This window comes from Oncorhynchus masou, chromosome 18, assembly GCF_036934945.1.
Source record: "Oncorhynchus masou masou isolate Uvic2021 chromosome 18, UVic_Omas_1.1, whole genome shotgun sequence".
Lineage (NCBI taxonomy): Eukaryota > Metazoa > Chordata > Actinopteri > Salmoniformes > Salmonidae > Oncorhynchus > Oncorhynchus masou.
Window position 1 is genome coordinate 66,157,130 of NC_088229.1, and position 16,779 is coordinate 66,173,908.

At 45.8% G+C, this 16,779-nt stretch overlaps 1 protein-coding gene across 1 annotated transcript in view; it reads left to right on the top strand.

Annotated features, from left to right (window-relative positions):
* The first annotated feature begins 4,846 nt into the window (after positions 1 to 4,846).
* Positions 4,847 to 16,779, top strand: part of LOC135505147 (neurexin-1a-like) — an 83,855-nt gene continuing 71,922 nt past the window's right edge. Inside the window, exons 1-4 of the mRNA XM_064924275.1 lie at positions 4,847 to 5,078; positions 5,920 to 7,194; positions 15,027 to 15,041; positions 16,079 to 16,108. Of these exons, the coding sequence (XP_064780347.1) occupies positions 6,453 to 7,194; positions 15,027 to 15,041; positions 16,079 to 16,108 (787 nt within the window). The 5' untranslated portion in view covers positions 4,847 to 5,078; positions 5,920 to 6,452. The remainder of the gene's footprint in view (positions 5,079 to 5,919; positions 7,195 to 15,026; positions 15,042 to 16,078; positions 16,109 to 16,779) is intronic.

Here is a 16,779-nt window from a genome sequence, read left to right on the forward strand (position 1 = left end):
AGTTACCACAGCCACAAAGTCATAAACCCCGCCTATCGCTGCAGGCCGATATGGCGATAGGAGTATGGGCGAGTGGCTGCGTCGAAAGGAGCGGGTGTATGAAAGCGAATCAGCTTATTGGGAAGATTTGTTGGCACTCAAGACCTCTTTTGCGTGTCTGATTGGGCTGCATGACGAGTCAATAAGCGTTGACCAGTGCACTGGTGTTGTATGGACATGCGTGGTGACCTGATCGTGATGTGATGCCCAGTAGGAAGCTTCCTATTCGGTATCATAGTCACTGGCGGTAATCAAACGCGGACAATTTTTTTCCTTCCCATGATTTTACTTCAAATAGGATTGATAACTATTGATAACCATCTAGATGTCACCTTTATACATGCGCATACAGTCTACTCAATGGGGAGGGCAGGAATGTGAACAGCACCAGGACACAGTGGCCTTAGCTCCTGCTTGACAAGCACTACTGTCCAGCAACGGCATGGGAAGTAGCTACCTTGTGTCAGGGTGACAGTCACAGTAAGCACACGCATACGACGCATGAAGAAACAGTACACGCATCATCAGTACTTTAAATAAAACATGTTATCGTCAATTTTATAACTGAAAAGGTACAATTATTAGTGAAAAAACTAACGGTGAAATACGACTCTTCCTCTGGCTTAAACTGTCTACCCTATAGCAGAGGACATACCTCACTCCTTTCAACAAGCCCACTACCTATCCTTTTGACACACCCTCTCCTTTCAACACGCCCACTACCTAACCCTGAGAGAGAGAGAGAGAGAGAGAGAGAGAGAGAGAGAGAGAGAGAGAGAGAGAGAGAGAGAGAGAGAGAGAGAGAGAGAGAGAGAGAGAGAGAGAGAGAGAGAGAGAGAGAGAGAGAGAGAGAGAGAGAGAGAGAGAGAGAGAGAGAGAGAGAGAGAGAGAGAGAGAGAGAGAGAGAGAGAGAGACCACTTTGTTCAGAACAGATAAAGATAATGAAATGAGTAGCTAAACAGAGTACTGCTGGCGTCACCATGGTAGCGCTTTGATCTGCAACGACTCTGTGATAGTATCATCAACTCATCAGCCTACACACGCACACACACGCACACAAGACAGCCCTTCTCCCTGAAGTGTGAGTGCCTCATTCACTTCCCCTTCTCCCGGGAGTGTGCACTCATTCACTTCCCCTTCTCCCGGGAGTGTGCACTCATTCACTTCCCCTTCTCCCGGGAGTGTGCACTCATTCACTTCCCCTTCTCCCGGGAGTGTGCACTCATTCACTTCCCCTTCTCCCGGGAGTGTGCACTCATTCACTTCCCCTTCTCCCTGGAGTGTGCACTCATTCACTTCCCCTTCCCCCTGGAGTGTGCACTCATTCACTTCCCCTTCTCCCTCGAGTGTGCACTCATTCACTTCCCCTTCTCCCTCGAGTGTGCACTCATTCACTTCCCCTTCTCCCTGAAGTGTGCACTCATTCACTTCCCCTTCTCCCTGGAGTGTGCACTCATTCACTTCCCCTTCTCCCTGGAGTGTGCACTCATTCACTTCCCCTTCTCCCTGGAGTGTGCACTCATTCACTTCCCCTTCTCCCTGGAGTGTGCACTCATTCACTTCCCCTTCTCGCTGAAGTGTGCACTCATTCACTTTCCCTGGAGTGTGCACTCATTCACTTCCCCTCCCTGAAGTGTGCACTCATTCACTTCCCCTTCTCCCTGAAGTGTGCACTCATTCACTTCCCCTTCTCCCTGGAGTGTGCACTCATTCACTTCCCTTCTCCCTGAGTGTGCACTCATTCACTTCCGCTTCTCCCTGAGTGTGCACTCATTCACTTCCCCCCTTCTCCCTGGAAGTGTGCACTCATTCACTTCCCCTTCTCCCTGGAGTGTGCACTCATTCACTTCCCCTTCTCCCTGAAGTGTGCACTCATTCACTTCCGCTTCTCCCTGAAGTGTGCACTCATTCACTTCCCCTTCTCCCTGGAGTGTGCACTCATTCACTTCCCCTTCTCCCTGGAGTGTGCACTCATTCACTTCCCCTTCTTGCTGAAGTGTGCAATTATTGAACTGGTAGAAGAAATATGACTCCATATTAGGGTGGCTATTTGAAGAATTCCAAATATAAAAAATATTTTCATTTGTTTAACCTTTTTTGGTTACTACATAATTCCATGTGTTATTTCATAGTTTTGATGTTTTCACTAATATTCTACAATGTATTCTACAATTGCTCCTAGAACCTGTAATCATTATCTAAAGTCAGGGCCATATTATCATTATAAATGAGTTAGGTAGAAGAAGGATGACCTCTACCACACATCTCTCTCTCTCTCTCTCTCTCTCTCTCTACCTCTCTCTCTCTCTACCTCTCTCTCTCTCTCTCTCTACCTCTCTCTCTCTCTCTCTCTCTACCTCTCTCCCTCTCTCTCTCTATACCTCTCTCTCTCTCTCTACCTCTCTCTCTCTCTCTCTCTCTCTCTATACCTCTCTCCCTCTCTCTCTATACCTCTCTCTCTCTACCTCTCTCTCTCTCTCTCTCTATACCTCTCTCTCTCTATACCTCTCTCTCTATATATATATACCTCTCTCTCTCTCTCTCTCTCTCTCTCTATACCTCTGTGACCCATTGAGTCTTTGAGAGTGGGAGTGTCTGTCTGACCCATATAGACCAGACATTCACACACACACTCTAACACACACGCACACTATAACACACACACAGGAACTCACTGTAACACACACAGACACTCACTGTAACAGACACTCACTGTAACACACACACACACACACTCCCTGTAACACACACAAACATTCCCTGTAACACACACAGATTACTCACTCTATCACACAGACACTCACTGTAACACAGACACTCACCCTAACACACACAGATACACAGACAACAGACACACACTCTAACACACACAGATTCACAGCCTCACACAGAGACACACACACTCAAACACAGACACACATTCTGTATGCTGACAACTGAAGTTTTATTTTTGGCAGTATTTTCTCTCAGCCGGCAGTTCACATAAACACATATGCACACACACACACACACACACACACACACACACACACACACACACACACACACACACACACACACACACACACACAAACAATAACACACACACGAACAGTGTGTCCTGACCTTCTCTCTGCTGAGTGGGCATAGAGTCAGGGGTTACTTCTCACTGTCAGCCTGTCGGAGAGAAGGGGGGAGAGGAAGAGGGGTGGAGAAATGGAAGGAGGGAGCGCCAGGGACACAGAGGGGGAGAGGTAGTGGGGAGTAGGGAGAGGAAGAGAGGCGGAGGAATGGAAGGAGGGAGCACCAGGGACAGAGGGGGAGAGTAAGTGGGGAGTAGGGAGAGGAAGAGGGGCGGAGGAATGGAAGGAGGGAGCGCCAGGGACACAGAGGGGGAGAGTAAGTGGGGAGTAGGGAGAGGAAGAGGGGCGGAGGAATGGAAGGAGGGAGCGCCAGGGACAGAGGGGGAGAGGAAGTGGGGAGTAGGGAGAGGAAGAGGGGCGGAGGAATGGAAGGAGGGAGCGCCAGGGAGAGAGGACGTGGGGAGTAGGGAGAGGAAGAGGGGCGGAGGAATGGAAGGAGGGAGCGCCAGGGAGAGAGGACGTGGAGATTAGGGAGAGGAAGAGGGGTAGAGGAATGGAAGGAGGGAGCGCCAGGGAGAGAGGACGTGGGGAGTAGGGAGAGGAAGAGGGGTGGAGGAATGGAAGGAGGGAGCGCCAGGGAGAGAGGAGGAAAAGAGGTAGACAATATCGGGATCGGGAGTCAATAAAAGGCTGTGGCCGCATAGACATTTCATTACCCATCAAAACAGCTTTTCCACTTCCTGGCCCACTAGTTCACCAGGAATTCTCATCAAAATGGCCGCAGGGCAATGGCGTGAATACAGCATCAATAGGAACACAATTCAATGTGTGTGTGCAGCTGTGCATGCAGCAGCAGGCTCCAGAGCAGCCTGATCACTAGAAATAGACTTCCTAGTGATCAGGTCTATGTAGGATCTAAAACAAACTGCTGTTCAGAGTCAGAACGGCTGTTTAGACCACCAAGCTGTGAGAAAATGAGTCTTGCTTGCTTTTAATTATTTTTAAGTGTTCCCCAAACCACAGCCATCACCTTAACCACTCGTAATGAATCCCTAAACGGTTTTAACCTTTGAGTTGTTTGTATTTCAACCCTGTAACCACGGCGGGAATTTTTGCGTCAACTATTGACGTTCATCCATATGTCGAATTTCTAAGGGGAACTTTGAGATCTTGCTACTCCAGAGAGTGGGCAGCAGATGTGGTATGGTACCCAGAGAGACCGTTCTGACGGACAGGATTCAGCTGGGGATTCCCTCTCTGGAACAGATGCACAGCCCAGGAAATACACACCTCTCACGGTGTCCATATGGAGATCCAGTTTTAAATTGGGAGAGAAAGAAGCGAGAGAGATAATTGATGGCAGAAGCAGAGGGGGGATCGCTGCTGGAGCGTGATGTAGAAACACTGTTGTCGTTTTTCTCCCACGGGTTTCCATCTCGAACCATGGATGTTCTCCCGGTTCAGACTTCTCGCTGTAATAATCAATGATTAATTCATGATTAACCATTAATCACCTTGGATTATTTGCAATTATTTTATCATCACACCGACAGTCATTATCATAGCGAAGGGTAATGACTCGGATGTTCCCGCCGTATTCGGTCCTCTCCGTTAATCGTGTTTCAGACAGTGAGCGCGCTGTCCAAGGTGCCGCAGCAGAGCGGCCCCGCCCATCCTCTCCTCCTTTTCTCACCCTCCATTAGCCACGTGACGCACGGAGCAGCAGACTGCACCTTCTCCTCCTGGGTAAAGAGAGAGAGCGAGTGAGTGAGAGAGATGCGTTTGCTACCACCGGGCTGTTTGATCGAGAAGTGGTTGCGATTGTTCTGGTTTCGGTAGGGCTATCAAACGGGTATTTGCCAATGAAAGGTTTGGTTGCTGTCATGTCCTCTCACAACGTGGTGATTGTTATCAGATGAAATTGAGAAAATCGATGAGTAGCCACAGTAAAAACGACCAGAAGATGTGTGTGTAAGGTAGGATGGGACATTTTTATCTCGGCGTGTGCATTATACTAGAGCTTTGCTTTAGGCTATATATAGCCTACATATTTAATTGTAATAGTCTAATAAGGCATTTTTCTCCTGGCTGTGTTTTCAGTATATTGATTCTCACGCGCAGGTGGGGTAGACGGAAACCCGGTGTAACGGGGAGCTAGAGCTCACAGGAGGAGATGAATAGCACACGCACACACATTGATACTGTGTTTTAGAAGAGGGAGAAGAATGGCCGCAGATCGACAATCGATATTTAAATCGCTCTCATTTTACCGAGTCTATCAATACTGTGATTTGGAACCCTAATCTCAACCACGTTAACGTAGTTCATGGTCAGGCGCAGGAGAGGCGAGCGTGTGTAAACTGCCTTTTCCTATGGTGTGAAAAGGGGGTTCATTCGATAAATGAGGCGCATTTGAGTCATCCTCCGCATCGCACGATGAACTTATTTGTTGCGCTTCCAAAGCACTTGCTGAGGCACGAAGTGTTCATATTGGAGTGTTCAAATATTTTGCCTTTTGCAGGTGTTTGTTTTCAGTGTTGTAAAACGTTCAAAACGTTTATAGATAGAAATGCAATAAGTAGAACTGAAATGATTCCCTGTTTTACTTGACTGACAATAATACATATTCTACACAACACATGACATGCATCTGGATATTCTATAACTAATTTATTCCTGAAAAGACCCACTGGTATAGTACACGGTGGTAGTGGGTGGTATGAGACTGTCTGGGAAGACTGTGTGTTTGTGTGTGTGTGTGTGTGCACGTGCAGTGTATCTGACCCAGGCTGATAATGCTGTCCCTTCTCTCTGTAGGTCACTGGAAAGAAAAGAGTGATGACATGGCTGTGAGGGACATACATTCACAGCGCTGAACCCACGACCCCGCTGAGAGAGAGAGAACCTCGGGGGAGATGCTCCGTCTGCTGACGGTGTGTGGCGGTGTATTCTCTCTCTCTGAGGGGAACAGGAACTAACGAAGGCACCGATATGGATCCCACGCTGCACCCGTCATTTCTCTAACACACACACACACCATTGAAGGAAGACGAGGGAGGAGGAAGGAGGAGACACAGACTAGCAGATAGACTATAGAAGACTAGAACTAGAAACACAGAGCTCTAGCACCACGTGACTGGCAGTCAGAGGAACCCTCTATGGAGGGTGTAGGGTGCTAGGAAGTCCTCCAAGAAGACTGTAGGTTGCTACGAAGGCCCCCAAGAAGACTGTAGGGTGCTAGGAACGGCTCTAAGAAGACTGTAGGGTGCTAGGAATGGTGTTCGCACCATGAGCTGTAGAGTAGGTTGTGCTGCCCACCTCTAGCCTGCGTGTGTGTGTGCGGTGTGTGTATGTGTGTGCGCGTGTGTGTGATGGCGGTGTGTGTGGGGGCCGCGGCCCCCCTGCTATGTGTCTGGCTGTGCCTCTGTAGCCTTGGGGGATCCAGAGGGGAAGTGCTAGAGTTTGGGGGGGTTTCGGGACAGTGGGGGCGGTTCCCGGTGTGGAACGCGTGCTGCGAGAGCATTCTGTCGTTCAGTGTTAGAACTCACAGCGCGGACGGGCTGCTGCTTTACCTTGACGACGAAGGATTCTGCGACTTCTTGGAACTCTTGTTGCTACACGGAAAACTCCGCCTACGATTCTCCATCTTCTGTGCCGAGCCAGCCGAGGTGAGTTCCGGGGTTGCCGTGAGCGACGGCCACTGGCATGCCGTGCGTGTGAAACGGGACTGGAGGAACACAAGCCTTGAGGTGGATGGAAAGATGGAGGGATGGGCGGAGGTAAAGAGCAAACGGAAAGACATGACCGTTTTTAGCCACACTTTTATGGGCGGGGTTTCCCCAGAGCTCCATGCCTCTCCGCTCCGCCTCACTTCCCCTGGAGTAAGAGACCACGCCTCTTTTGCTGGCTGGCTCGCTGGGGTCACTGTCAACGGATCGGTGGCCGTTCTGGAAGGATCGGAGGGTGTTACTGTGGGAGACGGGTGTGGGCCGGCCCACGAGTGTCAGAACGGAGGGGTGTGTTCTGTTGTCGAGATGAGGGCCGTCTGCGACTGTACCGACACCGGCTACAAAGGCAACGACTGCAGCGAAGGTAAGGCCTTACCCAAACCCTACCTTGTAACATTGTGATGTCATCTCGCACACACGCACACATACACTATATATACAAAAGTATGTGGGCACCTCTTCAAATGAGTGTATTCAGCCCCACCCGTTGCGAACAGGTATATCAAATTGTGCATACAGCAATGCAATCTCCATAGACAAACATTGGCAGTAGAATGGCCTTACCGAAGAGTTCAGTGACTTTCAATGTGGTACTGTCATAGGATGCCCACCTTTCCAACAAGTCAGTTGCTCACTGCTAAAGCTGCCCCGTTCCACTGTATGTCATTTTATTGTGAAGTAGAAATGTCTAGGAGCAAAAACGACTCAGCTGCGAAGTTGTAGGCCAATTCTCCCTACCGAGTTCCAAACTGCCTATGGAAGCAACGTCAGCACAAGAACGGTTTTTCGGGAGCCATCTCATGGCCGAGCAAGCCAGAGATCACCCTGCACAATGCCATGCATCGGCTGGAGTAAAGCTTGTCGCCATTGGATTCGTTGCCATTGGAGCAGTAGAAACGCGTTCTCTGGAGTGATGAATCACACTTCACCATCTGTCAGTCCAACGGAGGAATCTGGGTTTTGCAGATGCCAGGAGAACGCTACCTGCCCAATGCATAGTGCCAACTGTAAAGTTTGGTGGAGGAGGAATAATGGTCTGGGGCTGTTTTTCATGGTTAGGGCTAGGCCCCTTCGTTCCAGTAAAGGGAAATCTTAATGCTACAGGATACAATGACACTCTAGACAAACCTTGCGATAACAGTTTGGGGAAGGCCCTTTCCTGTTTCAGCCTGACAATTTTACTTAACTTTTATTTAACTAGGCAAGTCAGTTAAGAACAAATTCTTATTTTCAATGACGGCCTAGGAACAGTGGGTTAACTGCTCAGTTAACTGTTCAGGGGCAGAACGACAGATTTGTACTTTGTCAGCTCAGGGGTTTGAACTTGCAACCTTCCGGTTACTAGTCCAACGCTCTAACCACTAGGCTACCCTGCCACAATGCCCCTGTGCAGAAAGCGAGTTCCAAACAGAAATGGTTTGTCGGACATCAGTGTGGAAGAAGATGACAGGCCAACATAGAGCCCTGACCTCAACCCCATCGAACACCTTTAGGATGAATTGGAACCCCGACTGCAAGCCAGGCCTAATCGCCCAACATCAGTGCCCGACCTCACTAATGCCCTTGTGGCTGAATGGAAGAAAGTCCCCGCAGCAATGTTTCAACATCTAGTGGAACTCTTTCCCAGAAGAGTGTTTGCTGTTATAGTAGAAAAGGGGGGACCAACTCCATATTAATGCCCATGATTTTGGAATGAGATGTTCGATGAGCAGGTGTCCACATACTTTTGGTCATGTCGTGTACAAACACCCATACAGTACCTTCAGAAAGTATTCACACCCCTTGACTTTTTTCACAATTTGTTTTGTTACAGCCTGAATTTAAATGTGATTAAATTGAGATTGTTTTATCCCTGGCCTACACACGATGGCCCATAACGCCAAAGTGGAATTATGTTTTTCTAAATTTGACAAATTAATAAAATAAAAAATTCAAATGTCTTGAGTCAATAAGTATTCAACCCCTTTGTTAGGACAAGCCTAAATAAGTTCAGGAGTAAAATGCAATTTGTAAGTAAAAATGTGCTTCACAAGTCACATAATAAGTTGCATGGCCTCACTGTGTCGACCCTCGTCAAGCACCAGGTGCGCCATCAGCTCGACATTGTCATTACGATGTTCGTGATTAGCATCGTTCTCATCGGATATGTAATCAGGCATGGGAAACAAGTCTGGGGGGTAAAGGCTCTGATCCCTCATCTTCTGTGGTAAGTAATGGCATAGTGAGTACAGCATCAACTGTTTTACCACAATGTTTCTTAACACAAGCAATGATAAGTAGTACAAACTGAAGGATTACTAGGCTATAGATGAGCCAATGGAAAACTGTTGAGAGTTTCAATCCCGGATAAAGGGTCCCAATCAGGGGTTTTGAATTTCAACCTGTCCTCAATGTGGTCATGTAAAGTTTTCCTATGTGACACTTTGTTGAAGTGTCACGTGGGACAACGTTAAATGCATATTTTGGTAACGAATGCAGCTGTGCTGGAGTGGGATGGGCAGTTCGTGCCACACTGGCAAGTCTCTTGGAGTAGTATGCAACAGGCCCTTGTTTCCCACCATGGTTCTGTGTAAGGACAAATGACATAACCATTTTTCTCACTCACAAATAAATGAAATAGTCTAAAGTGGTCCAGCAGTCCTAAACAAGGGGAAGAGGTTAATAATTGTTTAGGTTTCTCAAGTGCCTTCATATCCTCTGCTGTCCACTGTATCTTGTCATTCATCACCATGTTGTGACCATGAATGAGATCAGAACGTGGTTGAAGTCATTTCAGCATAATCAGGTAGCCAGGCTCTGCAAATAGTCTGCCATTCCTGTAAGTGTCAGCATGTGAATAACTGTTCAAACAGTTCATCATTATGCAATCATTCATTCACAATCATTCATTCACAATCATGCTGTTATTGTGTGCGTCCACACATTCATTCATGGAGTACCCTTTTCTTATTTGCTTATAGTTCTTCAACGGTATCTACATTTCTTAACAGCAGTCAACTCTCAAATCAGTCAGTTAACTATTGCCAGCCTATTTTGAATGAAATTTGGTTCACTTAAATTCAATTCCAAGGATCAGTCAACTCAATTCTCACTATTTAAAGGTGCAGGTATTCTTACTACCATTACTTAAAAAGCAGGAATCAGTCACATCAAGAACATGTTTTACACAGGACTTCTCTACACCAGGCTCAGAGCATTCACTTATACGCCGTAGAATTCTAAAGTCCTCACCGGTAGTGCTGTGAAAGCAAAGGTTAGTGGTTACAACACTGCTACAACTAGCAGGCAGACAGAAAATGGAATGGTTGGACATCAGCCATAACTCCTTCGATGTGTGGCTTAGTAATAATATTGTAAAACTACCGGTCCCTCAGTGTATTTCAAACACAGATTAAACCACAAAGACCCGGGAGGTTTTCCAATGCCTTGCAAAGAAGGGCACCTATTGGTAGATGGGTAACAAAAAGACAAACATTGAATATCCCTTTGAGCATGGTGAAGTATTAATTACACGATGGATGGTGTATTAATACACCCAGTCACTACAAAGATACAGGTTTCCTTCCTAACTCAGTTGCCAGAGAGGAAGGAAACTGCTCATGGATTTCACCATGAGTCCAATGGTGACTTTAAAACTGTTACAGAGTTTAGTGACTGGGATTGTAGAAAACTGGATTGACGACTTTGTAGTTACTCAACAATGCTTTCCTAATCGACAGAGTGAAAATAAGGATGCATGTACAACAAAAAACATATTCCAAAACATGCATCCTTTTTGTAACAAGTCATTAAAGTAATACTGTATAAAAAAAATGTGTCAAAGCAATACATTTTTTGTTCTGAATACAAAGTGTTGTGTTTGGGGCAAATCCAATACAAACACCTTACTGAGTACCACTCTATATTCTCAAGCAAAGTGGTGACTGCATCATGTTATGGGTATTTTTAATTTTTTAGTGCTTAGAACACTGCACCACTCTGGAATAACTATAAAGGACTGGGATACATTTTTTTAGCTAATTACAGGCAAAATCCTAGAGGAAAACCTGGTTTGTTCTACTTTCCACCAGACACTGGGAGATGAATTCACTATTCAGAAAGACAATAATCTAAAACACAATGCCAAATATACACTGGAGTTGCTTACCAAGAAGACAGTGAATGTTACTGAGTGGCCTAGTTAAAGTTTTGACTTAAATCTGCTTGAACATCTATGGCAAGACCTGAAGATGGCTGTCTAACAATGACCAACAACCAATTTGAGCTTGGAAGAATTTTGAAAATAATAATGGGCAAATGTTGTACAATCCAGGTGTGGAAAGCTCTTCGAGAAATACCCAGAAAGACTTTCAGCTGCTATCGCTGCCAAAGGTGATTGTAACATTTATTGACACAAGGGATTGAATACTTATGTTATCAAGATATATTAGTGTTTTATTTTTCATAAATGTTTTACAAATGTTTTAGTTATTCTACCACTTTGACATTGCAGAGTATTTTGTGTAGATCATTGAGAGAGAAATTAAATTAAATCCATTTTAATCCCACTTTGTAACACAACAAAATGTGGAAAAAGTCAAGGGGTGTGAATACTTTCTGAAAGCACTGTATCTCGAATATGACTGTTACACCAATCATTCTCCCTTTCCTATACAGTATTGTTTGTCTCTCTGACTGGGTAAGCAACTTGTTTTGTTCCTAGATCCTAGTGGTGATCAGTAGATCCTAGTGGTGATCAGTAGATCATAGTGGTGATCAGCAGATCATAGTGGTGATCAGCAGATCCGAGTTGTGATCAACTCTCTGGTGATCAGTAGATCCTAGTGGTGATCAGTAGATCCTATAGGTGGTGATCAATAGATCCTAGTGGTGATCAGTAGATCCTATAGGTGGTGATCAATATATACTATAGGTGGTGATCAGTAGATCCTGTAGGTGGTGCTCAGTAGATCCCAGTGGTGATCAGTAGATCCTATAGGTGGTGCTCAGTAGATCCTAGTGGTGATCAGTAGATCCTAGTGGTGATCAGTAGATCCTGTAGGTGGTGATCAGTAGATCACAGTGGTCATCAGTATATCATAGTGGGGATCAATAGATCCTGTAGGTGGTGATCAATAGATCCTGTAGGTGGTGATCAGTAGATCCTATAGGTGGTGATCAGTATATCCTAGTTGTGATCAACTCTGTGGTGATCGATAGATCCTAGTGGTGATCAGTAGATCCTAGTGGTGATCAGTAGATCCTAGTGGTGATCAGTAGATCCTAGTGGTGATCAGTAGATCCTAGTTGTGATCAGTAGATCCTAGTTGTGATCAGTAGATCCTAGTTGTGATCGGTAGATCCTAGTTGTGATCAACTCTGTGGTGATCAATAAATCCTTGTGGTGATCGATAGATCCTAGTGGTGATCAGTAGATCCTAGTGGTGATCAGTAGATCCTAGTGGTGATCAGTAGATCCTAGTTGTGATCAGTAGATCCTAGTGGTGATCAGTAGATCCTGTAGGTGGTGCTCAGTAGATCCTAGTTGTGATCAACTCTGTGGTGATCAGTAGATCCTAATGGTGATCAGTAGATCCTGTAGGTGGTGCTCAGTAGATCCCAGTGGTGATCAGTAGATCCTAGTGGTGATCAGTAGATCCTAGTGGTGATCAGTAGATCCTAGTGGTGATCAGTAGATCCTAGTGCTGATCAGTAGATCATAGTGGTGATCAATAGATCCTGTGGGTGGTGATCAGTAGATCCCAGTGGTCATCAGTATATCATAGTGGGGATCAATAGATCCTGTAGGTGGTGATCAGTAGATCCCAGTGGTGATCAGTAGATCCTATAGGTGGTGATCAGTAGATCCTATAGGTGGTGATCAGTAGATCCTATAGGTGGTGATCAGTAGATCCTAGTGGTGATCAGTAGATCCTATAGGTGGTGATCAGTAGATCCTAGTGGTGATCAGTAGATCCTAGTGGTGATCAGTAGATCCTAGTGGTGATCAGTAGATCCTAGTGCTGATCAGTAGATCATAGTGGTGATCAGTAGATCCTAGTGCTGATCAGTAGATCCTAGTGGTGATCAGTAGATCCTAGTGGTGATCAGTAGATCCTAGTGCTGATCAGTAGATCATAGTGGTGATCAATAGATCCTGTAGGTGGTGATCAGTAGATCCCAGTGGTCATCAGTATATCATAGTGGGGATCAATAGATCCTATAGGTGGTGATCAGTAGATCCTAGTGGTGATCAGTAGATCCTAGTGGTGATCAGTAGATCCTAGTGCTGATCAGTAGATCATAGTGGTGATCAATAGATCCTGTAGGTGGTGATCAGTAGATCCCAGTGGTCATCAGTATATCATAGTGGGGATCAATAGATCCTGTAGGTGGTGATCAGTAGATCCCAGTGGTCATCAGTATATCCTAGTGGTGATCAGTAGATCCTATAGGTGGTGATCAGTAGATCCTAGTGGTGATCAGTAGATCCTAGTTGTGATCAACTCTGTGGTGATCAGTAGATCCTAGTGGTGATCAATAGATCCTTGTGGTGATCAATAGATCCTTGTGGTGATCAATAGATCCAAATGGTGATCAGTAGATCCTATAGGTGGTGATCAGTAGATCCTAGTTGTGATCAACTCTGTGGTGATCAGTAGATCCTAGTGGTGATCAGTAGATCCTGTAGGTGGTGCTCAGTAGATCCCAGTGGTGATCAGTAGATCCTATAGGTGGTGATCAGTAGATCATAGTGGTGATCAGTAGATCATAGTGGTGATCAATAGATCATAGTGGTGATCAATAGATCCTGTAGGTGGTGATCAGTAGATCCCAGTGGTATTCAGTATATCCTAGTGGTGATCAGTAGATCCCAGTAGTCATCAGTAGATTCCAGTGATGGTGAGTTACGTTCCTGTTGCTTTGTGTGTGTGTGTTTGTGTGTGTCTTAGTTCTGAGATCTAGGCCCCTCCGTCGCCTCAATAGCAACCCCCTCACTCTCTGCTGAACAGGTTACCATAGAGACTGCCGGGTTCTGAAAGCGAGACTCTGTTACGTATGCTCCCTGGGCCTTTATCCCTCTAACACTCTAGTCCCTATTTAACTATCTCTACTCGGGTCAATCTATAAGAAACATTGTTGATTTAGTTTTGATTCATTGGTTAATAAATCTGGGATGGAAACTTAGTGTTATAGTGTGCAGTGTTGCCCCCGGACCCCCACCCAGCAAAGAACACCCAACCCCCACACTACCTTTGCCACCGCGGCTGAAAACAATCCTAGGGGAAACACTGGTGTGTAGAATGTTTGTGCGTGATACGAAGATGAAATATGTGGCGAGTGTCGTGTAGTGTGTTGATGAGCCTGATGGGTTGTTGGAAGGGAGGCCAGCGACATATTGCCACTGCCATTGTTTCGACAATAATGCAGCGCGGCACACATTTTCTAGCACCGGGACTGAAGGTGTAATTTTGCCACATTGCTTAAACATATACAATTAATTTAGATCAGCAGGTAAGCCATAGAGGCTTGGGGCTTGGTTTCTACCATGTTAATAAATGACAGAGGGAAGGGAGGTTCACACAAACACACACACTAGTACTGACCAAAGCATGTTTCTCCCTCTACTGCTGTTTCCTATCACCAGTTATCCATTATCCATCGATCTATTCATTACTGCAAGGGTCCATGTGTATGTGTGAGCGTGCGTGTGCGCGTGTGTGTGAGTGTGCGCGTGTGTGTGAGTGTGCGCGTGTGTGTGAGTGTGCGCGTGTGTATGTGTTCTGGTACAGGAGGCTGGAAGGTAAGTTCTGGGTGAATAACATTGTCCAGAGTCCAAACACACAGGTAGGAGTGTCTGCTTTCATCAACCCTGACCACTGTGTGAGTGTGTGTGTGCGCGTGCACACACACTGTGTCTATTGAAATTCTATTAATGTATGAAATTCTATTAATGTAATTTTAGATTAATTGAATTTCAATTGAGAAATTGAATTGAGAAAAATGGACCGCAACCCTGGCATGTGTGTGTACTTGGGTTGTGTGTATTTGGTGTATGTGGAAGAATGAAAGGCTATTAGTGCCGCATGGTATAAAGGTTGTCATCTGGGTGGATCTGCATGTGTGTAACCAAGGTGATGGTGTGGTAACGAGCGGCTGTGCATGGCGTGTTAATGAATGTCTGTCTTTCTCTCTCCTTCGTCTGGACGCTCCCAGAACACTACAACCCAGGTGGGTCTCTCTCCCTCTCTCCACCTCTCCTTCTCTCTCTCCCTCTCTCATCCACCTCTCCTTCTCTCTCTCTCTCTCTCTCTTTCTCTCTCTCTCTCTCTCTCTCTCTCATCCCCCTCTCCACCTCTCCTTCTCTCCCTCTCTCACCCCCGCGTGTGTGTGTGTTGTGTGTGTGGGGGGGTTGCAGTCAGACGGTAAGTAAACTTCCTTCATGGACAAATGCCTGATGTTTCAAGTGGCTCTCCACTCAAGGTTAGAGACAGACAGTACCATAATAACGCATTTTATTTGTGCCTTTCAAGATACCCTAGGACACAAAAAAATATATAATAAAATAGCAAATATAAACATGATATTACTAAGGTCAAATAAAAAAAACGCAACCATACTGGAGGAAGACTTAAACAGCCCTCAGCATCCCCTTCACCATAGATAGATAAGGGGAAAAACATTTAAAAAACAGACAAGTGTGTGTGTGTGTGTGTGTGTGTGTGTGTGTGTGTGTGTGTGTGTGTGTGTGTGTTGATTTTGCAGTATGTAGAAACCACACACATAAAGCAACATGAGCAGACACCAGGTATAAATATATAAAGGTCAGCTTGCAATAGTTACAGTCGGACGAAGTGAATGAACACGTCAAAATATTACAGGAACGCGTCAGTATAGGCGAGGATAACTTGCTAGTGTAACAACAATTTCCAAAAGTACAATCACTGTGCTATTATGGAACTAAACACTCACTAGAAAGACTACATCTTCCTTTGATTGTTTATAGTGACAGTTCAGACCCGAAACAGACTCTTATATTCACCGCACACAATCAATCAATCAGATGTATTTATAAAGCCCTTTCTACATCAGCAGATGCCACAAAGTGCTCATACATAAACCCCAAACGGCAAGCAATGCAGATGTAGAAGCATGGACACTACTGTTAGCTAATGTTAGCAAAAGTAGCTATGATGATTGATTGGTTTGTCAGGACAACCACCCCATGCTCCTCTGTTGTGCTGACTGTGCTCTTGTCTTCCTTTAAGGTCTGGCTCACCTGATGATTGGCGACCAAGGTATGACCTATTACATCACTATGACATCACTTCCTGTTCCTGCTGTTCCCCCCCATCACCACACTCCTTGCCCAAACCTCCTCCTCCTCCTGAAATGAGCCAGACGCTGATCCAAGGTCAGGTTTGACTTTTCTCTCTATTGGGTTTAGGGCTGGGGTATTGGGAGGCTAAACTGATCCCAGATCTGTGGTTAAGGTGAGGATATGGGTTTAGGGTGATCCTCGATCAAGGGCCAGATCCGTGGATGGCTTGGATGGTTTGTGTGTGCGTGTGTGCGCGTGCGTGTGTGTATCGATTGCAGGTCCTCTGCCATATATATCTCCACATCCCGACCCCTCCCACTCCAATCCCTTCCCCTCCCATTGGCTGTTGCATGTGGATCTCCCCTCTTATATGCCAGTTTTCTGTTCATGTCGTCTTTAACATTGCATGACAATCAATAAAAGTGTATAGAAGCAGTGCTGTCAAAAACACCACCTGAACTCAGTGCTATCTGTACAGGCACTTTGACTACAACACAAACACCCTACTACTGCTGCTACTACTACTGCTGCTACTACTACTGCTACTACACAAACACCCTACTACTGCTGCTGCTGCTACTACTACTACTACTACACAAACACCCTACTACTACTACTACTACTGCTGCTGCTGCTACTATTACTACT